Source organism: Blastomyces gilchristii (assembly GCF_000003855.2).
Source record: "Blastomyces gilchristii SLH14081 genomic scaffold supercont1.17, whole genome shotgun sequence".
In the NCBI taxonomy this organism is placed as follows: Eukaryota; Fungi; Ascomycota; class Eurotiomycetes; order Onygenales; family Ajellomycetaceae; genus Blastomyces; species Blastomyces gilchristii.
The window spans coordinates 296,588-318,941 of NW_003101666.1; the positions used below are offsets into that span (position 1 = coordinate 296,588).

Sequence of the window (22,354 nt, forward strand, 5' to 3'; positions counted from 1 at the left end):
TAAGATGCTGCTGAGATATCACTCTGATTATTCTCACTTACAGAATGAAAGAAGAGTATCAGCTCATTATCTATATAGAATAACTAGATACTGACTTCTTATTAAAGAAGTCAGTAATTTATTTTTCTTCTACTGAAATATATATAAGAGTTACTATGTTTCTTATATAATCTTCTTAGTATACTAAGTATCATATCTGTGATATTCTTGTAATAACTCTGTAGTCTACAAGCTTGCTATTCAAGCAAGATAGTCAAGCTCACTTATACAGCTTTTTAAACAACTATCTCTACATAACATCACTGACTAGTCACTGCTTCGGTTCCGCCACATTATAAAAGAGAATATTATTCAATATTAAGAGACAGAGCTTGATCAGATTATAATCATATTTATTTATGAAATGAAAGAAGTTAAGTGAATTTTCTTTACACTTATTTCTCTACATCATATCATGTATAATCATCTACTGAATCTGCTGATTTTACAAGAGAATTCTGATAATTACACTATTATCAGACTGCTGATAATTTGAAAGACAGTATTATATAACATTTTAATACAGAATAGTGATGAAAATAATGATTATTTAGTATATAAGTCTCAGATAATAAGATATTTACATTACAATTGAGATATCTCATTTCTTTAGATAGAATAGATAGTTAATGAATAACAGCTGTTGTACTGAGTAATAGATAACTAACTAGCTTAATAGTATTGATTTCACTGACAGAACAGTATACAGTGTCTTGTAGTATCTTAGTAGTATTCTGATAATGACATCTGTCAATTACATGATTACTGAGTAGTGTCATGATGATGTTAGGAAGTTCTGCACTGTCTCAACATTATCTTGACATTTAATATTCAGTGACATGTCACTGAATATAATGATGGAACATGTGTTACAATCGGTGACACGTGACACGGGTGGAATGGTGGATCCACGGTGTAATCACCGTAAATTAACCCTACGTTCTTCCCGTATGGTTTTATTCATGCGATGTAGTTAGTTGATACCTCGGCACTGTGTGAATTGTCAAAAATCAAAGAAACCAGAAAATCAAGAGTAAAAAAGGCGAGCGCCCATTGCTAACTTTGTGATGCTTCCAGATGCAAACCGCAAGGAAAAGGAAAATGGATATCCGCTTGATATACATGGAGTGACATTGGCCACCATTCAACCAATCAATCATGCACTTCCACGAATTTTTACGGGCGATTGGCCCTGAAGTCGAGGATGTTGAGGAAGGTAAGCAAGCAACCAAAGGGCTGCCAAGGTACATAAGTGTACATACGCAAGGGATGTTGTACCTTATACCATACCTCCCTGCTACCTAGGCGCATACTAAACAAAGTATCTTCCCTCTTTATTTGGGGAAAATTATAGAAGCGTTTTCACTATTCTCCCAGGAAATCCCTTCACAGAACTTAGGCTTTATTGATTCTCGTGCGAGTACCATCAGCCTCACTATCCACGGCCGTGATTTTCAAATCCGCCAATCGCCAACTATCCTCTCCTCAACCCGTTCAGGGGGAACTACGGGCGCGGGTATGTTTTTTTTAATAGTCCGTTTATTCCAAGCCGATCTACCTTTTGATGTCCTACTGGTTTGCCAACGAAATGCCCCGTTTTCTAACCCAGTATAAAATATCAATCCGCCTTCAGTTCTATGGAAAATCACCCCCTTCGTCGCAGAATGGCTATCTTCCAAACAAAATACCCTCTGGACATCATCAATCCTAAACCAGGACTCTACCGTTGTCGAGCTTGGTTGTGGGATATCTGGGGTCATCGCCCTCACACTCGCCCCATCTATTAGCCATTACATAGCTACAGACCAAGAATACGTCCACAAACTACTAAAGGAAAACCTCGAAGCAAACACTATAGCCAATGCCAACGCCACCGCCCCCCGCCGTAATGATCAGCACCGCCAATCCCGGCGCGGCCCTCGAAAACCGCCATCTACCCGTTCTTCAAATCAACACTCCCCATCCCCTTCCCGACACCGCCCGGACACCACCAGCACAGGAAACGTAACCTTCACTGCGCTGGACTGGGAGCTTGACTCGCCATGCACACTCAAACAAGTCATCAAGCCCTCCTCTACTCAATCATCAGAAAAAACGAAAGAAGAAGAAAGCGATGAAGTAGAAAAAGACCCGGGTTTCGACCTCCTCCTCGCCTGCGACTGCATCTACAACGACGCCCTAATCGATCCTTTCGTGCAAACCTGCGCAGATATCTGTCGGCTGCGGCCTGGCTATACACTACCGCCTCCGTCCCTGCCTGAGGGCGCACCACCACCAACACCGCTCGCGTCGAAAAGGCGGCCAACTGTATGCGTTATTGCACAGCAACTGCGGGTGCCGGATGTGTTTGAGTCGTGGCTGCGCGCGGCGCTGGCGGAGTTTCGGGTGTGGAGGGTTAGCGATGAGGTTCTTGGGAAAGGGATGGGGGAGGGCTTGGGATTGAAGGGTGGGTCGGGGTATGTTGTTCATGTGCTTGTGCTGAGGGAGTAGGAAGGGCGTGGTTGGCGTGCATTATCCGTGTACACCAACGTGTCTCAGCGTTTGTATGGAACATCGTGGGGAAACAGAAATGAAGTGTATTATGAGGATGAATGGGCAATGTAACTTGTCGATTTGATTGTGTAAACTTTCTGCTCTGATATATCCAGGGCATTCGGAAATTAGCTGTTGACTGTTGCTGTGTTTGTCATAATTTGTTCGATGCTCCTTTATTCTGTACACCAGCTCCTTTTCACTTCGGGAATTTATTTGTTTCTACGACTTGGTAAAATTATTCATCGACCGATGATGAAACATGCCCATGGTGTGCGAAACAGAAACACCCCCTTGATTCAAAATGTAACTGCACCCCATCCACCGGGTCCCTGAGGCGCAAGAGTTCCGGCCGGGATTCTCCGCAATGGTTACACGAAGTAGAATATTCCCCCCCCTTGAAACTCCCAAAAATCACGAGCATTCGGAATCTTCCCCCCTCTGGCAGCCACAGGTACGGACATTATTACATTACCCCCTTACCTACTTCTTCCCCATGATCCCCTCAAACTTCCACGTCATCTCAGTCTCAAAAGACCCCTTCCCAATCTCCAACCAGTCCAAGTTCGCCCACTTCTCCGGTCTCTCCAACGCATCCACAAAATGCTTCATAGCCAACACGGTCTGAGCCGCCCACCGCTCCTTGCTAACATTCCCCACCCCAACCGCCAACGGAGGCATTAAGATCCTATCAATCCTCTTCTTTTTATTCTCCTCCTCCTTCCCCTCCCCTTCCCTACTTCCTTCCTCCCCCTCAACTCCCACAACCCCCTGTTGACCCCGCTTCTCCTCGCCCTCCCTAACCCGCCTATTCCACCTCTCCACCTCCACCATCAACGCCCACACACACTTATACACAACCTCACGATCCCACACCACATTCTCCGGCATGCGCATCGTCGGACAAAGCGCCACCCACCGACAGCCCCCCAGCGCCCGGCCCGTTTTCACAATCTCCTCCGGAAACGGCACAAGCGTGCAGGTGCCCGGAGGAGCATAGCCGCGCCAGTGCTCGTAGAGCGTTTTCTGCGCGGCATTGGTTAGAGTGTCGTAGTTGTGGTGGGGCAGACAGAAGACGCGGGAAATGGCGTCGTCGAAGGCACCGTCGAGGCGGCCGTAGGAGTTTGCGGGGGAGACGACGAGGTCGAACGGCTGTGTGGGTGGGACGAACTCGAGGCGGCTCTGGAGGGGGGTTATTTTTATTTTTTGATGGGGTTGTTGGGTTGGTTCTGGTGTGGTGGTGGTGGTGGAAGAGGAGGAGAGGACGAGAGCGGGCCAATATTTGCGGAGGGCGTCTTGGAAAGCGGTTATGTTCACTTGTTCTCTGCAGAGGAGGATGATTTCGGGGAGGTCGATAAACGGGTTCGACGATGGGGTTGAAGGTGAAGACATGGTTTTGAAGTTACTTTTGTTTTTTTCTGAGTACGACCTGGCCAGATGATATATTCTATAAAATACTGAAGGGAATTGAAGGGCTCTGAAAGTTTTATTTATAGTTATCTCTTCCTAAACGAATATGTGTTTGTTGTTGTTGCCCTCTGAGGCTGTCCGCAGAATGATGTCAGCGGCTGACTCCACTTCCCCGCACAAATTCGCTCCGCCCCGCTGTCAACCCGAAGGTGCGCGCTAAACATGCGGAAAACATCCAAATAAAGCAATGATCCCCCTAAAATACTTCCTTCTGTGTGCAAGGTCGCTATCCATGTGTCTTCTGTGAAGAGATATTATTTAAACTACTCTGCGTGCCTATGGTAATAAGAGTACAATTGCGATTAGCTGGGAATTGGGAGTGGTGTATTACTCCTTGGTTCCTACCGCTCACTAGCACGGTAACATATTTTAATCGCCCTCCTCTTCACTCTCCGCCACCTTTTTCCTTCCTCAGCAACTCTAGTTTAATATTGGATACTAGTCCTGAAGGAAGTTGGCACTTGTCTGACCCTGCTACTGTCAGGGAGGACATTTCGTGATCTCGATGATGGCAGCAACACAGGTTTCCATGGCGCTTTTGTACACGGCTATGCAAATACGGCACGGGCAGTTAGAGCATTAGCATACGTGGGAAAATTAGATAAAATGGTTTCTTTAGGAAGAGCCTGCTCCCGCTGTGCCACGATCAAGGCGGGGGCTTGTTATCAATATGGGAGGGGAACAAAGAACCTCACAGCCACATCCCTCGGCTGGACAACATACTGACAAGTGTCCATCATTGCTAGCCCCGTCTGCCTCGCCACCTTTTCAAACCTCCTAATCCGCCTCCTTAATTCTCTCCTCCTCTCCTTCTGCTCCGTCCTAGGAGCCCGTGCAACCGCAACAGCCTGATTCGCCAGTAAGAACCGTTCTCGATCTGTAAACCCTCTCTCAAACTGGACCTGCACCTCCCGTAACTTCTAAAGAATGATAGGAAAAAAGAAAGTTTACATCAGCTTTTTCCCCCTTCCAATGAACCTAGGAAAGAAAAAAAAGAAGAAAAGATTGAAGTGATAAAATGGACAATGAACATAGAAAGTTGGAAGTACATATCAACATACCCGCTGCCTATAATTGGCCCTCGCAATCTCCCCCATAAACGCCTCGTATTCTCGTTTGCGCCTTTGGGCTAGAACCATGTCAGCAGTCTTGCGTTCGCGTAGGACTTTGTTGCGTTGCACGTATAGTTCGATTCGACGCTGGTGGTGTTTTTGGATGCGCCTAGTTATGCTGCTCAGAGCGACGGGCGACATTTTTTTGGGTTCTTCCGCTCGTGTGCGAGAGAAGGTGCAGAGGCAGATTTTGGGTTGATTTTTTTTTTTTTTTTTTTTTTTTTTTTTTTTTTTTTTGTTGCTGATTTTGCTTGTTTTAGAACGGGCTAGCCTCTCGTCTTCCTTTTGCTCCTTTCGGTATCTGGATGTTGAGTCTGCCGCTGTTTCGAGGGATGGGAATTGATATGCTCTGTATGAAGCGAAGTATATGAAGGGGTAGTAGTATGAAGGGTGGCTGAAATTGCAAACTAGCAAACTGAGCAGTGAGATAAAAGGCGTATGTTCTCGCCTTTTTATCTTTTATCCGTTGCTCCTATCTCCTAATTGGTTCGATTCCTAGAGACGAATTCGTGCAAATTTAGTGAGTGGAAGGAGTGAATGGGGCGGGCGCACGTTGCGAAGGGGAAGTGTTGATGATATGAAAAGCTGCGTGCCAACTCGATGTTTCTCTTTAGATGAATTAAGTGAGTTGGGGCCGTTGTAATATATGCATTCACAGATGGGGAGAGTGAATTAGGAAGACTTTGCCTGTGGGAACTGGGTTAACTATAACTGACTGTGAAAGTGCAGATGTATTCTCAGCTGAGTGGGCTATGATTTGTTTGTTCACTTTCAGTACGTAGTACTAGAAGCAAATTCGGTAGTGATAACATATCAACTGTGAATTTGCATATTACAAGTTTCCAAACATATATATACAAGGCGGAGTGGAGGGAAGTTAGGGAATGGGGGATACAAGGTATAACGGTAGCGAGTTGGACTGACGGCTATCCCGCATGTGAATCAGGACTACAGGGGAAATACCGAACACGGCAAGTGAGAGTGGGAAGAGGAGAGAAAAGCATAAGGGAGAGAAGCACCAGAAGGACGGAATAGTTCACGGAAATAGAAATGCTATATGAAAGCCAACTGATAAATTATAAGAGAGGAGAATTGCTATATTCTAATCATTCGATAGCGGAAAAGGCGGGGTGGGTTTCAAGGAGAGTCGAGAGTTGAGGGCAAGACGGTGGTTGATATGTAAAGCTGCACTTCTACCATCCCATCCATCCTAACTCAAACCAATCCCACCCAAACCATGCTCATCCAGACGCCGTTGTCCGCTATACAATGAGATGCGCCAGCGCAGACATGGATGGATCGGCTCCTGACTCGGTTGGATTATGGTTAAGTCCGACCACCTTTCACCTCCCCCGTTTCCCTGCTCACTTTTCGTCCGACATCCAGAGAAATAACACCAGATACTTCTTTTTTTGCCTTTTGTTTTACCCGCCACGCTCCTCACCCATTTGACAAAAAATGAAAGGAAAAGTAGGAAAAACAAACTAAGAAAAAATCGCAGAAAAGCCAGGGTTTCTCGCCTTCTTCCCCCTCCCAAATTCCGTGGTGACCGTGAACAAAAAAATCATATAGATAAAACATTTTGTCGAGAAGAGGATAAGATGACGATGGTTAATTATGCAGAGGAAGTAAAGTAAAACACACGTAAGATAAACAAACTCCAACACCAAGTATGGGGCGCGTTAAATGGAAAGAACGCAACAAGGCTGGTATGTGTACATGGAAACGAAATGAAATGGGAGAATGATGACAAAGATAGGAGAGGGAAAATTCACAAGAAGGAAAAAGAACCTCTAAATGACAAAGGAAATAAATTCATGCGAAGAAAAGGAAAAAGAAATATCGGTTAATTGCCTTTCGTTTTTCTCCCTTAGATTTCAAGATGACATGCAGATTTTTATGGCTTCTTCTCGCCCTCGCCACCCTGTTGGTTCTCAGTCGATTGTTGTTGTTGTTGTTGCTGGCCTTCCTCGGAACGGGCCTTGTGCATCTTGTCGAAGAGGGTGAGACTGGCGTTCTGGAGCTCGTCAACCTTAGCCTTCATTTCCTCAGCGGTGATGGAGGCCTCGCCTGATTGGCTGTTAGCAACGACCTCACGCAGAGCGGCAATCTTCTCTCTGATCTGGTCAGCTTCAGTCTTGTCGAGTTTGTCCTCGAAGTCCTTAAGGGCCTTCTCAGTATCGTTCAAGACGCTGTCGGCACGGTTGGCAGCCTCAATGGCGGCCTTGCGCTCTTTATCCTGGGCACCATATTTCTCAGCATCGTCAACCATGTTCTGGATCTCAGAGTCAGAGAGACCGGAGCCGGAAGCGATGGTGATGGACTGATCTTTGTTGGTGGCCTTATCCTTGGCGTGGACGTGGACGATGGAGTCGGCGTCAATGTCAAAGGTGACTTCGATTTGAGGGACGCCACGGTGTGCAGGGGGGATTCCAACAAGTTGGAAGTTTCCAAGGAGCTTGTTGTCGCGAACGAGCTCACGCTCACCTTGGTAGACCTTGATCTCGACGGCAGTCTGGAAATCGGCAGCAGTGGAGAAGGTCTGAGACTTCTTGGTAGGGATGGTCGTGTTGCGGTTGATCAGGCGGGTGAAGACACCTCCAAGGGTCTCAATACCAAGAGAGAGAGGGGTAACATCAAGGAGGAGAACATCCGTGACCTCACCAGCGAGAACAGCACCCTGAACAGCGGCACCAATGGCAACGGCCTCATCTGGGTTGACAGATTTGGCGGGCTCACGGCCGAAGATACTCTTCACGGATTCGGTAACCTTGGGCATACGAGTCATACCACCAACGAGGATGACCTCCTGGATGTCCTTAGCTTGGAGGTTGGCATCCTTCAATGCCTTTCGCACGGGCTCGACGGTTCGGGCAATCAGAGGTTCCACGAGAGCCTCGAGCTGGGCACGAGTCATCTTCGAGTTGATGTGTTTGGCACCGGAAGCATCAGCAGTGATGAAGGGAAGGTTGATTTCGGTTTGGAGAGCAGACGACAGTTCGATCTTAGCCTTCTCAGAAGCCTCACGGATACGCTGGATAGCCATGCGGTCACCGGAGAGATCAAGACCGGACTCTTTCTTGAACTGTTGAACAACGTTGCGAACAAGGGTGATATCGAAGTCCTCACCACCGAGATGGGTATCGCCGTTGGTGGACTTCACTTCGAACACACCCTTTTGGATTTCAAGAATAGAGATATCGAAGGTACCTCCGCCAAGATCGTAGACAGCGACCACACGATCCTGCTCACGCTCAAGACCGTACGCAAGAGCAGCGGCGGTAGGCTCGTTGACAACGCGAAGCACGTTGAGACCGGCGATTTGACCAGCATCCTTGGTAGCTTGACGCTGTGAATCATTGAAGTAGGCAGGAACAGTGACGACACCGTTCTTCACAGGTCTGCCGAGATAAGCTTCAGCAGTCTCCTTCATCTTTTGGAGGACGAAACCTCCGATTTGGGAAGGCGAGTATTTCTGGCCCTGAGCCTCAACCCAAGCGTCGCCGTTGGTGTGTTGAACGATCTTGTAAGGAACCTCCTTCAAGTCTCGCTGGCACTCGGGATCAGTGAATTTGCGTCCAATCAAACGCTTAGTGGCGAAGAGGGTGTTCTCAGGGTTAACGACAGCTTGACGCTTGGCAGCAATACCAACGAGTCGCTCGCCATCTTTGGTGAAAGCAACAACAGATGGAGTTGTCCGTGCACCTGAAAGAAACATGTCAGTTTCAATCTTTTGGTGATTTTTGGTGATTTATTTATTTTACTTATTTTTCCAGCCGAGTGATCGCCGGAAATAAGGATAGAATAAGACTCTCAACTAACCTTCAGCGTTTTCAATGATTCTTGGGGTCTTTCCCTCCATGACAGCAACAGCAGAGTTGGTGGTACCTAGTCAATCACGTCGGTTAGCTCAGAACGCACACCCGTGAGCATTGACAATATATAACATCGCTAGAATAATGGAGGTCAGAGTTTGTCCAGAGATAATACGTACCCAAGTCAATACCAATGACCTGGCCCTTCACCTTCTCCTCTCCCCCTTCTGTCGAGTTCCATCTCCGGAAGGATGTAGAGGGAAGTTTATAGGTGGATGAACGGGCAAAAGAGGGGGCAGCGCGAGGAAGCTAATTGAACGAATTCAAGTCAGTTTGACATTGTTATATGAAGTCCAGGTGAGTTTAAATCCAGACGGTGATAGAACACGTACCGCACGGGAGAACCGGGACGCAAGCATTATGAGAGGATAATCAAAGTATTAAGGGATCGAAAATAAAATACAAAGTGAGAATATAGAGACAATAGTATTACAGATGAGAAGGGAAAGGAGTTAAACAGAAGGGCGGGTGGGAGAAGATGGGAATGGGGGAGATAATGAGATGTTGAGGAGATGTTGAATTGGGAGGAAATGTGAAGAAGAAAAATTTGAACGGAGAAAAAAAGGACGGAGGTGACGCTAGTCTGTTTTGGGCGACCTGTCGAAAGCGGTAGAAGACGGGAGGTTGAGGTTGATGTGGTAGATGACTAATATATTATGTCAGCGACACATTGTGCAGAATAACTACGGAGTAACTTACATTAAACGAGATGAAGTGGGTTGTGCATGTACTGTACATACATGATGTATGTGCACGTTCTAAGTATGCAAATGATATCCTTATTAATGAGCAGTTAAGCTTCTACTTATCCTACACTGGGCATGGAGCTGGAGTGATATAATTGGGTAGCTGAATGTACAATACTTCCCCATACTATTTGCGCGTGCCAGTATCTCCCGCTCCATACATAACCTTTCGCTACTCCGCCGCGGTTGGGTCTGCCGTCATCGAAAAAGGCAATCTCCACCGCGCCTCGACTCACTATCCAGTACAACTACCTGTTGCCCCCCATCTTCTACTTAATATGGCCGCGTCCTAGCCTTTCAAGTTTCATTAATACAATGACCCTAGCGATCTTGCTCTTATTGTCACCATGACGCTCGACTCCGCATTGCTGTGAGTACCATAGTTAGCCGCCTTGATCTCTTCCTCGTCACTAGGCTTAAAGAGCTCTCTACTGACCTCCAAATGTTCACACAAAGTTACCGACCCACTGAATGCCTTGTCCTTCCAAACCACCGGAAATTCTTCCCTATCAAGATCCCCAATACGTTAGTGCCGGTTTACTTGCTTGCTCGTGGCTATATTTACACCTGGAAGGGAACGATGCTAACTACTCTTTTATGTAGACACCACCAACTACGCCACTATATTAGCACAGCTGATCCGGATCGAATATATGTCGCCGTAGAAAGGCAGATATTTGCCCTTCACATTTCTTCGAGGAAACGTGAGAAGATTGCTGTCGTGCCGTTTGCGCCAAAATGTCTGACCGCGGGTCTGGGTTGGATTGCAATTGGAGGCTCGGAGCATGGGGATTGTGCCTTCATTAGGATTGGCGATCCGACTTCTGGGGCTCCACGTGCTATGCTTCCTCTGCGAGCAGATGTAGATAGTCCCTTACCAGTTGATCTAGATCCTGCTCGGCCGCGATTTCCACCGTCAAGCTCCAGTGAGGTTCTACCTACTCTGCTATTTTTGTTGAGGCGGTGCGCTGACCGTTTCAGATATAAAAATACATGAATTTGGTGGGAGCATTGTCAATTCTGTGACAATCCATCGCCTACCAGCTATCAATCATACTTATGCGGACGAAGATGTCGCAGTTCTTAGGTACAAACTGTCATCCCCGAACTCTTGTGTCTGTCACTAACATCGGATGCATTTTTCTAGTAACAATGACACAACAGTGAGCATTTATTCTCTTACACGTTCGGAAATGATTCAAAGCATCCGCCATCCGATATGCATGAACTACGCTATAATCTCACCGGATTCGAACCTTCTCGCTGCGGTTGGTGATGCCAATCGTATCTACTTCTACCGAATTGAACCATCACCTGAAAACCGAGTCCCTGTTCGACATAGTGATAAAATGCTCATGGGATGGAACTGGCCGTTAATCCGCTCTGTGGAACTAGACGCAGATCCTCAGTATGATGACTGTTGTTGTTTCACAATTGCATTTTCCCCAGCTAGCCATCTTTGTGCTGTTGGTTCCCAAGCCGGGATCATCACGGTCTTCGACATCAAAAGCATCCTGAACACGGATCCCGAAGATGCGGGTGGGAGAGAGGATATTGTCTGCGTGTTTCAGTCATCCCGATCCTATTTTGAAGGCGGTGCAGTTCGGTCCATGTCATTCTCTCCTCGGCCCTGGGATCTCCTTGTCTGGGTGGAAGATTATGGACGAGCCGGGGTAGCAGATATCCGCCAGGCATTTTCCCGCCGCCAGATTATATCTCTTGATCTAGACGAACCAGGACTGCAAATCGTGCGGACGCGCATAGGCAGAGATGATCAGGAGTCGCCATCAGATTCAGACGAAGCTGATCGCTTTCTTGAACATGAGGGGCTGAACAACCTAGTGGATATCATTGAAGATGCTGCAGCGCAAAGGGAGCTGCAAAGCGGCGATTCAGAAAATGAATTATCACGTGAAGAGTTGTTACGGGAAATGGGCTATAGAGAAAGACATATTGTCGATTCCGTGAATGCCTCTGAATGGGACGACGGAGTATTATCTTCACGGATTCCAAGACTCCTGAGCCCCGAGTCGCTCATGGAAGCACACACTGGGAACCGCTCTCCTCGCGTGTCCTCTCCGGGACTTGCTGATGGGATTTTACGCGCTGATTATGGTGGAGATCGCCACCTAGAGCGGGTACGAGCAACAGTTCAACCGCCACCACCACCACCACGCCCCCCAGCTTCGATCACACAACCACACAACGAGCGGCTAACTCCTGCATTGCTGCCCGCCCATGGAGGCAACCCGGCAGCTATCACATTAAGGTGGACGCAGTCGCCGACACTTATACATCCCCCAGATCACCCTTCCGATGCCGACGGCTCAAATGCCGCTGGCCGAAGCGGCACAGCACAATCCACTGACAGCGAACAGCCAAATGGTAATGGAAGCGCAAATGGCCTCACAAGCAGTCGGCAACTGCCCCGCACACGAGTACTATTTAACCGTTCGCCCGACGCTCCAGCCGCACCCCTAGCCATCCAAGCCCAACAAATGCGCCTGCACCGCACGAGGTCCATCCCACGAAGAGCAGACCGCATAGACCCCACTGTAGAACGGCAAGAGACCCAAACGGGGATCTCAACCCACGAGGAGCGGACCCGGTTACGACGACAGGCGGCGGTTGAGGAAAATCGGCGGACGGGGACGGGTGCAACGCTAGGTCAATATCGTCGTCGCATGGAAGTAGGCCAGCTTCGGACACCTCGTTGGGTTCGCACAGCGCTTGCTGATGGTGGGAGTTTTGAGTCGACCAGTCGCGAGCGGGCGCGGGGACTAGGGACTGCAGGGATTGGATGGGGTGCCGATGGGCGGACCTTGTAAGTTTGCTATACAGTTAAATATAATATTTCACACATGGGGTGTCAATATATTGTGATACGGATACTCGGAAAACTAACTGAGCCGTTTACGATTTATTAGGTTCATCGGAACTGTGCAGGGAATCTTCCAGTTCGAGCTCAACGTCCAAGATCGAAAAACGTTTCCTGGATTTTCATGCAGATGAAGAAATAAATTTCAAAATCAAAATGCAAGGATAAACAACCATGCCATAGGAACGAAGCAGTTCCAACCTTGCCTACCCAAGCGAGTGTCAAACACTTCATTCTATCGATGTTGCCCACCTGCTACTCCCCGCGCTCGTCCCTTCCCTCCAAACATCTTCGTTTATTATCATTTTCCACGCGATATTTTTGAGTCGACCATTGAGAAGAAGCGCAAATATCAATCAATTACGAAGCACGATCCCTATTACTCACCACGGATGACGAAATTCTATCTATTTTGCTAAAATACCAACAGTGACTATATGACCCCTCGCATATGATTTTCCCTTTTGTAAATAAACGGTTTGTTTGCTGAGCATCATTGTCCCCTGTAGTTTCTGTTGTTCTGATGAACACAGCAGAACCTTGTCCCTCCTATTCCTTTCCCACTTTTTGTTTTCTGTACGTTCTATCTTTCATTCTTCTTTTTTCTCTCTTTTCTGGAGTGAAGCGAGCGGGATCGGATATAGCGTCAATTATGTAACCCCAAACTAACACAATGGTAGGGCTTGGAGGTTGGGCGTCTTTTCAGCCTTCCATGATTTATTTTTATTTATTTTCGATTTTTTGTTTGTATGCCTTTGGTTCTTTTGCGTGGTCTAGTTTTTCTCATTTTCTTTTGCTCGTTTCTTTACTTGACTAACAAGCAGCTAACGCATCTATTCAATGAATTTCGAAATTCCCTTTTTTCTTTGGTATTGTCTTTACTTTCCTTCTCCTTCCTTCTTCTTTTATTTTTCGTTTCTTTGTAAATTGATAATTTGAATGTATATATATCACTTGAGAGTTTGTTTGAGCCATCAGCCAACAAGCACACAAAAACCAGTGCGAAACAACAAACTTTCTTTTTTGTCCTTGTCATTTAAATTCCTGGGTAATCCCAGTTCTTACTGTTACCTTTATTTCTGTTAATTCTGGTTTTTTTATCTTGGATTCCGCTTTTCTTCTTCCCTTCATATTGTGGTGGTTGGGTTTGTATCTATTATCACTCTCAAAATATGGGTTTTCGCTTTTCATTTCTCTTTTAAAATTGTACTTGTCATTCTTTTCTTTGTTAAACAACTTGACATATCTATGTATGTTCAATTGACTGTTTGGCTATGCTGATACTTCCCTCGTAATATAATGCGCTGAAATGAAGACCTGGAATCATGGTCTTCGAACCGCAACCTATTAATTATTCATGATTCCAGTACCGCCATGTTCGAGGTGAGGTCTGAAATTACCATTTCGGGCACCCGCTTAATTTTAGTCAACTAACTTAGTTAAACGCGCGCCAATTAGTTCGCTAGAAGCCAAGTGATTCGGATATTCCCCTTATAATTCCAGAGACATGTTATTACTTACCTCAACGTCAAGTTGTGGCTCGCAACACCAATGAAGCTTCTAACATGGCGTGAGTAACTAGATTATTATTCGGTGCAATCCTTGCTCTCGTGTATGGGGCTGGGTTTTTCCATAACTATTGCCCGTTCCAGACCGCTGCAGAGCCAAGTTTCTTTAAGCCCCGTTTATGATATTGAGCTCGGAACATCCACTGTCATTTTGGACTTCCTCGTACAGACAGTTGGAGTATTTTGCGGGTGATTTTTGAGGCGAAATCTGACTAGATATTTCTGCCCATTCTTGGTTTTTAGTCGGGGGCGCGAATAATATTTGGAAGTTGTCCGGTTTATCTGCTCTCTCCAGTGAAAGGGATTCCAGAATGCCGTTCGCTTATTAAATATTGATTTCCATGCAACATCGAGATACATTGCCTTATTCATCTGGTGCAACTTGCGGAATCCTAGCGGCCACAACGGCCTCAGCCAATCTTCTACCCTCGCTTTCGCCTGCTTCAAGCAACGGTGAGGATATGTGAAACCTTTCTTACCAACTGGCTTGCCCATCCTCTATGCTGCCATCGTCACCTCATTTTGTGAACCTTGGACTTGTCGGACAGATGTAATATTCTTTTCCAGCAATTCCTTGCAAAACTTCACACCAGCAGGGGGAAGTGGGCCTACCCTCCCAACGGCAAATACATTGGTAGTGAACTCACCATGCCACTGAAGACGCGACCAGACCCTTGGTTAATATAATAGGCTGGGGAGAACTCGCTAGGCCGGACGGTAGCTATGAATGCGCCATGCAGATTACTGAGGCTTTGAATCCTGAGTAAGACTTTGAGCTGATCCATCTGGGCGGTGGGGATAAGGATCGGATTTGATGGGAAGGAACGACCTCCTCCAATTATATACGCTGGACTTTCCTAATTTCCTAATAAGATCTTTTCTCTGTTATATTTATCTATACCCAAACCGGAAACGTCGACCCGATATGACCATGAGGAACCTGCCTATCGTAGGTACGAAATGGGATAAGACTTTGCGCAAGACAGAGCTTTTTTTTCTTTAACTTTCCGCGTTTACACTCTATCACACTTCATCAATATCTATAGTATATAGCATAACATGCTATTTGGCGCATTTCTTACTCTGCGCTACTTGCTGATAAATTGATATCTCTTATCCCCCTGGCCACGTTGGATACCACTCTGTGTATACACATGTTTTAAACAATGTCCCAAACCCCAGTCCAAGAGGACAATGTCGGTGCAAACAATGGCGATGAACAGCCTCGTGCTGATGCTACTGCTGCAGGAGACGGTGGTGGTAAAAAGAAAAAGAACATCTCCATCTCATGGCCCGCCTTAAAATTTTCCATGGGCAATCTTACGGTGACCTTCCAACAAATCAATCTGGCCCGACTCTTTCGTCGGAAAAAGAAGGAAGACGCTGATGGACCGCCCGATCCGACTTTCAAAGAGGTTTTCAAACTGTACAAAAAGGAGTATCATGACGTATGGGCAAGCGTCCTCGTAGGTTTACCAATTTTTCGTTCTCTTTGTTGCTATAAGTTGACCTGCGGGTCTTTGCTAACATTGACACTTCTTTCTTCCCGTTAGTTTCTATTAAATGTGTTGGCATTCATTTCCCTCTCCTCCTTCGTCATCGACAGATACATGAAAGGCGTCGACTTTGACGGCCATACCGTCAATGGTCCATCGAATAGCATCGCGCTAGATTTGAATGTGTTACTGCTTCTCAGCATTGCGTTACCACTCGCCTTTTCCGCGTCAGGGCTATACTTTTCGATCTTCTTATTTTTGCCGGATAAGTTGGTTTGGATCACCGGATTCTTGAATGTTAGTGCGAGCTTTGGTACCGGTGCTGTATATCTCTATAGGCGCCAATGGGCTATCGGAGGCACTTTTTCTGGCCTTGGACTCCTCGCGATTATCTACTTCGTGAACTGGATACCACGAATCCCTTTCACGGGAGTCTTGCTTCGATCGTCAGCCGCTGTGGCCAGACAGCATGGGTCGGTGAATCTGATAAGTATTATTGGAAGTATCCTTACTACCGGATTTTCCGCGTTGCTTTTCGTGACGCTCGTCACGACTTATATTGCATTCGACCCAGACGAAAACAAGGCGAGCCCACTTTGTCATAATCTCAGATGTAAATCCATTGTTACGAAGACACTAATGACTTTTATGGTGCTTTCCGCCTATTGGTTTACCGAGTGGATGAAGAGTACCATGCACACGACAGTCGCTGGAGTGTATGGCTCCTGGTATTTTTATGGTGGTAATTCTGACGAGATGCCAAAGCGACCTTTGAGAGGCGCTTCAAGACGGGCCATCACTTACTCCTTTGGTAGCATTTGCCTTGGGAGCTTGTTCGTCGGGGTGGTTGATATGCTCCGCCAACTATGCACCATATTCAGACAGGAAGAAGCTATCGGTCAAACTATCATTGGGAGAGCCACATCTCATGCTGTAAGAGGAGTTATGAGCTCACTTCGACGGATGACCCTAGCTTTCAATCGATATGCATTTTCCCATATGGCTCTGTACGGCAAACCCTATGGATCAGCCGCTAAGTTTACGTGGCAAATGATGGAATACCGCGGTATCGACGCCCTTGTCAACGATAGTATTGTTGGAACCACTATTACTATGGGGTCTCTCTTTGTTGGGTATCTCTGTGCCTTTGTATCTTACATTGAGCTGGGATACACGGTGCCGGACTTCAACAAAAGTGGGAGATTCACACCCGCTATCATGGCATACGCGTTCCTCTCTGGATTTCAGATCTGTAAAGCTTATATGACACCGGTGATCAGTGGGGTGGATACAATGTTTATGGCTATGGGGCTGGAGCCGGAAGCGCTTGCGACGCGGCACCCAGATCTGTGGGAGGCCCTGTTGGGGGTTTACCCTCGGATACAGAATACGATCAATCCCTGATTGTTATTTTTTCCCTTCCATTGCCTCAGAGCAGTCTGCCGGGTGGTTGTTGGCACTTGGTGCTTTGGGTTCGGCATTGTCTGATTTTGGACTACGAAAATCACTGTGGGATGGAGTTTTTTCCTTTGTCTACTATATTGTCGCTTCCATATTGTTATCACTAGAAATGGTTCTCCGGCCTGTCACATTGTCGCCCTCAGTGTCTTTCTGTCTCCATTCGAGGAGTATGTACATTCGTTAGAAAATCTCAAATGGCCGGCTTATCATTCACTTGATTGACTTTTCGAACAAGCAGTGACTTGTTTCAGCTCACCGGAGAACTAGCGTTATTTTTAGGCCGCTCCCATTCAAGCGAAACATTTTTGAAGGAGTAATGATCTCCAACAAGGTATATAAGAGCTTGCCGGCCGCTCCACTTTTTTTTACCGCTCTAAAATCAATCATTATGAAAGACTGGTCACGCCCTTATTTCGGGTCCGAGGTTGAAAATAAATTAAAGTTTCAGAGCAAGCCAAGCGCGGCTGTTAAGCGCCAGATTAGTCAGGTCTCAGGAATTCACATATGAGGTTTCCCACTAACAATTCCATTCAATGCTGCACTGGGAAACAGAAGGGGCTGACAGGAAAGCTTTGAAGTTGATCGCGATATATTTCATAACTACATTGCTCGTAATCTTGCGCCGGTAACGTTAATCAATCTTTGCCGAAGCGGGAGGTAAAGGTTGGAACATCATTCTTTGAAGCCCCACATTCAAAAGATGATCCGATGCAGTTTACGATAAACTTAACTTGACATGCTATCTGGAGTTGTTTATATTTTTTCTTAGCATCGTCTGCCACATCATTTCCTACACCCTTGGCGTGGGAAAGTTGACAAATATGGCAGAAGACCGAGGTTTACTAGATGCTGTCCAGCAGGTTCACACTGCGGCAAATAATTTGGCCGGAGATGATACCCTGGACGTCTGGATAACGAGAGCAGGAAATGAAGAACTCGCAAATGGAGAGAGGGAAGCTGGGACAAGATTTCAATCGCGGTCCCGAAGATGCGAGGTCCAATCTGATGAGGAGCTGAAAGCAGAGCTGGAGCGGGAGTTTCTGAACCCCTCTCCTCGGTTTAGTACCCCGTGGTTGAATAAGTTGCAACAGTATGTTCCTTCCCCATAGGACATTGTATTTTTTTATCGCAAATTTTGATGGCTTTAATCTAGGCGATGGGAAGTTCCTGTAGACTACACGAACCTCTTTGAACTAGCACCACCACAGACCCGCACAATCATTCGGTTTACGCGGGAAGGGCTGGAAGGCAGGGTCACTGGTTATCGCGAGGTAACTGTTCCTGCGAGCAGCGCTACAGCGAAAAATTCTACGTCATTGCTTAGACGACCTGCGGGCCGTGCTGATTTCGTCCGCGGCGCTGCCGGATTCTTTCCGTTTGCACCAGGCGGGCTGGAAGGCGTGGAAGCGATTGCTGAACTTGAGTCTGATGCTCAGAATGATGGGCGTCAGACTTCTGCGGGAGGAAAAGGATCGAGATTAGACCGAATCATCAATTTTGGCGTGGAAGGTGGGCTGTTGGAGGTTCCCCCGGGATTCTCCCGGGGATCGAAATTCGAGAAGACTAAGAGCAAGGATGATGAGGGTGATGCACGAGACGTGGAAGACACGTTAGAACAGGAGGAGAAAGACACGGATGAACCGACGCAGGAGGGGGTTTCTCCTGGTGAAGATAGAAACCTCCAAATCACCGAAGAACTCCAAGAGGATTTATCCAGTGATGAAGAGGAAGAAGATATCGATTCTTTACTACCCGTTGAATACCCGGCCTTGGAACCAAGGGGCCAGCTCCTTGCGCCTACTTCGAAAAAAGGAGGTAAAGAGTGGGCTCATGTGGTGGATATCAACAAGGAGATTACAAATTTTTACGACCTGGTACCGGATATGGCAAGGGAATGGCCGTTCGAACTGGATACTTTTCAAAAGGAGGCAGTCTACCACCTGGAAAATGGAGATTCTGTTTTCGTTGCCGCTCACACATCTGCTGGAAAAACGGTTGTGGCAGAGTATGCGATTGCGCTCGCTGCCAAACACATGACGAAAGCCATTTATACTTCTCCGATTAAAGCCTTAAGTAATCAAAAGTTCCGCGACTTCAGAACTACTTTTGAGGATGTTGGAATCCTGACGGGAGACGTCCAGATTAACCCCGAGGCGAGCTGCTTGATCATGACTACAGAAATTCTGAGGAGTATGCTTTACCGCGGAGCTGATCTAATTCGCGATGTAGAGTTTGTCATTTTTGACGAAGTGCACTATGTAAATGACCTGGAAAGAGGCGTGGTTTGGGAAGAAGTCATCATTATGCTACCGGAACACGTCACTCTAATTCTGCTCTCAGCTACGGTTCCAAACACATACGAATTTGCCTCTTGGGTTGGCCGGACCAAGAAGAAGGATATCTATGTCATCTCGACACCCAAGCGCCCGGTCCCATTAGAGCATTACCTGTGGGCGGATAAAAGCATGCACAAAATCGTCGACTCAAACAAAAATTTCATCGAGAAGGGATGGAAGAAAGCGGATGATATTTTGTCCGGGCGAGACAAACTTCGTGCTCAGAAAGCGGCGGAAGCCCAGTCCAATACCAACAATAGAGGCGGTCATGGAGACAGGGGCCGTGGTGGGCAACCCCAACGTGGCAACCAACGAGGTGGGGCTCAGCGTGGAGGCACCCAACAAAGAGGGAGTGCACAGCAGCGCGGCAGAGGCCAACCTGTGTCTCGTGGAACTGGTAATATCGCTAGAACAGGCCGAGGCGGTGGGCGCACGACTGTTGCACAAGACCGAAATATCTGGGTCCATCTTGTACAACACTTGCGAAAGGAAAACCTGTTACCCGCGTGTATTTTTGTGTTTTCCAAGAGAAGATGCGAGGAAAATGCAGATTCTTTATCTAATCAGGATTTCTGCACGGCATCGGAAAAGAGCACTATCCATATGATCATTGAAAAGTCGCTGGCAAGGCTGAAGACGGAAGATAGAGGACTTCCACAAATTCGTCGGGTTAGGGAGCTGCTGAGTAGAGGTATTGGGGTTCACCATGGCGGCCTCTTACCTATCATCAAGGAAATTGTTGAAATATTATTCGCAAAAACCTTGGTGAAAGTGCTGTTTGCTACAGAAACTTTTGCAATGGGTCTGAACCTGCCGACGAGGACTGTCGTATTTTCTGGCTTCCGAAAACATGACGGTCGGTCATTTAGAGATCTCCTTCCAGGTGAATATACCCAAATGGCAGGGAGAGCGGGTCGACGTGGGCTTGACACAGTCGGATCTGTAATAATTGTTGCGTCTGGCAAGGATGAGGCGCCTCCCGCCGGCACCTTACGACGCATGATTCTAGGCGATCCGACCAAGCTTCGATCCCAATTCCGACTTACCTATAACATGATATTAAATCTCCTGCGGGTAGAAGCCTTGAAGATTGAAGAGATGATCAAGCGAAGCTTCAGTGAAAATGCAACCCAAGCACTCCTGCCGGAGCACCAGAAACAAGTGCAACTGTCCGAAGCTAGTTTGGAGAAAATAAAACGGGAGCCATGCGCCATATGTGATATCGACATGGAGACTTGTCACGAAGCCGCAGTGGAGTATTCGCGGCTAACTACCAAACTTCATATCAACCTACATGCATCTCCTGTGGGGCGACGCTTATTCTTCGCCAAGACCGTGGTTGTCTTTAAAAAGGTGAGGAATATACATTGAATTTTTAGTTGGCGAGATTTACTAATATTGGCTTCTCTTCTGCAGAACGGCATCAGGACAGTTGGTATGCTCGCTCGCGATGGTATGGCTCCCGGGCCAAACCTTGGCCTACAAGTGTTCGAATTCGGCCCAATCAGTGCGAGCCGGCATCCAAGTGATATCCTTCCGTATCTACCAGCATTTCGACATTTATTTTCGCCGCTGTCAACAAATCCTAACGAGATGGTGTTGAAGACTTACAAGATTCCACTTGAGGACCTTGAATGTGTAACCACGACGGTTGTAAAAATAGGTGGCCCAACTTGGTATCTGAATATTAAGAAAGGTATGTAGGAAAGCCTCATTTCGGCAAAGCTTTTTTTTTTTTTTTTTTTTTTTTCAATTTTCTATAATGACCTGGTGCTAACCTGTTGCAGAGTCATTGAAAGTTGCACAAAAGGATCTTGTACCTCTATGTACCTCGTGGGAGGCCAGTGCATGGGACGAATTGGCATGGGACCGAGTCAAGGAACTTCAAATAGTCGAGATTCTTAACCAGCGGCAGGCACAAGTCGCTATCGTCGAATCCAGCGAGTGTCTGCAGTGCCCAGAATTTCTGAAACATGTAAGTTTGAAGACTATCAGATTCCTTGGCTAAAATTAGCCTGATTGGACAATGCTGACACTTGGGTAGTTTGAGATGCAACATGACGAATGGCAGGTAAAAGAGAACATTTCACAGTTAAAACAGTTAATGTCGGATCAAAATCTGCAACTTCTACCGGACTACGAGCAGCGGATTTTGGTCTTGAAAGATCTTGGTTTCGTTGATGAGGCTTCTCGAGTCCAATTGAAGGGGAAGGTTGCCTGTGAGGTATGTTTCTCTGCGACCCACAAATAAAGCATTTTCAAAATAATAATTAACATATCCATGTTTAGATCCATTCAGCGGACGAACTCGTCCTGACAGAATTGATTCTGGAAAATGTGTTTGCAGAATATGAGCCAGAAGAGATTGTTGCACTGCTGTCCGCCTTCGTCTTCCAGGAGAAGACCGAGAGTGTCCCAACGCTAACACCACGGCTTGAAAAGGGGAAAGAGGCCATAATCAAGATATCGGAAAAGGTAAATGACTTTCAAATCCAACACCAAGTGATCCTCTCGAGCGAAGACTCCAACGACTTCGCGAGCAAGCCACGATTCAGCCTTGTCGAGGTGGTGTACGAGTGGGCTCGGGGAATGTCATTCAACCGGATCACAGACTTGACTGATGTGATGGAAGGCACAATTGTACGTGTTATCACACGACTGGACGAAACGTGTCGGGAGGTGAAGAGTGCAGCCAAGCTGGTGGGCGACCCAACGCTGTATAGCAAGATGCAACAGGCACAGGAACTGATTAAGCGCGACGTAATATTCGCGGCATCTCTTTACATGTAAAAAAGAACGCGGTGATTAACTGATCGCTGGCCAAGTGATTCATCAAAATTT

At 46.8% G+C, this 22,354-nt stretch overlaps 7 protein-coding genes across 7 annotated transcripts; 4 read left to right on the forward strand and 3 right to left on the reverse strand.

The window, feature by feature from the left end:
* The first annotated feature begins 1,116 nt into the window (after positions 1-1,116).
* BDBG_06997 (uncharacterized protein) lies at positions 1,117-5,949 on the forward strand. Its single transcript, XM_002622440.2, has 4 exons — positions 1,117-1,255; positions 1,394-1,555; positions 1,673-5,347; positions 5,414-5,949. Exons 1-3 carry the CDS (start codon positions 1,198-1,200, stop codon positions 2,527-2,529), a joined length of 1,077 nt encoding a protein of 358 aa, XP_002622486.1. The 5' UTR covers positions 1,117-1,197; the 3' UTR covers positions 2,530-5,347; positions 5,414-5,949.
* Positions 1,185-4,244, reverse strand: BDBG_06998 (uncharacterized protein). Its single transcript, XM_031722880.1, has one exon. It carries the CDS (start codon positions 3,961-3,963, stop codon positions 3,055-3,057), a length of 909 nt encoding a protein of 302 aa, XP_031579903.1. The 5' UTR covers positions 3,964-4,244; the 3' UTR covers positions 1,185-3,054.
* Positions 4,280-5,341, reverse strand: BDBG_06999 (uncharacterized protein). The gene is made up of 3 exons (XM_031722881.1): positions 5,103-5,341; positions 4,732-4,961; positions 4,280-4,576 (listed from the first exon to the last, which is right to left on the reverse strand). Exons 1-3 carry the CDS (start codon positions 5,292-5,294, stop codon positions 4,522-4,524), a joined length of 477 nt encoding a protein of 158 aa, XP_031579904.1. The 5' UTR covers positions 5,295-5,341; the 3' UTR covers positions 4,280-4,521.
* Positions 5,390-9,661, reverse strand: BDBG_07000 (hsp70-like protein). The gene is made up of 4 exons (XM_002622443.2): positions 9,361-9,661; positions 9,148-9,277; positions 8,976-9,041; positions 5,390-8,858 (listed from the first exon to the last, which is right to left on the reverse strand). The coding sequence occupies exons 1-4, from the start codon at positions 9,385-9,387 to the stop codon at positions 7,051-7,053; spliced, it is 2,031 nt and encodes a 676-aa protein (XP_002622489.1). The 5' UTR covers positions 9,388-9,661; the 3' UTR covers positions 5,390-7,050.
* Positions 9,662-9,749: 88 nt separating this feature from the next.
* BDBG_07001 (uncharacterized protein) lies at positions 9,750-14,184 on the forward strand. The gene is made up of 6 exons (XM_031722882.1): positions 9,750-10,144; positions 10,231-10,299; positions 10,378-10,700; positions 10,756-10,861; positions 10,922-12,598; positions 12,702-14,184. Exons 1-6 carry the CDS (start codon positions 10,122-10,124, stop codon positions 12,784-12,786), a joined length of 2,283 nt encoding a protein of 760 aa, XP_031579905.1. The 5' UTR covers positions 9,750-10,121; the 3' UTR covers positions 12,787-14,184.
* Positions 14,185-14,187: 3 nt separating this feature from the next.
* On the forward strand, positions 14,188-17,467 carry BDBG_07003 (PNS1 protein). Its single transcript, XM_002622446.2, has 2 exons — positions 14,188-15,686; positions 15,774-17,467. The coding sequence occupies exons 1-2, from the start codon at positions 15,387-15,389 to the stop codon at positions 17,118-17,120; spliced, it is 1,647 nt and encodes a 548-aa protein (XP_002622492.1). The 5' UTR covers positions 14,188-15,386; the 3' UTR covers positions 17,121-17,467.
* Positions 17,468-17,998: 531 nt separating this feature from the next.
* On the forward strand, positions 17,999-22,303 carry BDBG_07004 (DEAD/DEAH box RNA helicase; the record flags this gene model as incomplete). Its single annotated transcript, XM_031722883.1, has 6 exons — positions 17,999-18,267; positions 18,331-20,866; positions 20,930-21,209; positions 21,301-21,488; positions 21,558-21,737; positions 21,803-22,303. 6 exons carry the CDS (start codon positions 17,999-18,001, stop codon positions 22,301-22,303), a joined length of 3,954 nt encoding a protein of 1,317 aa, XP_031579906.1.
* Positions 22,304-22,354: the final 51 nt, after the last annotated feature.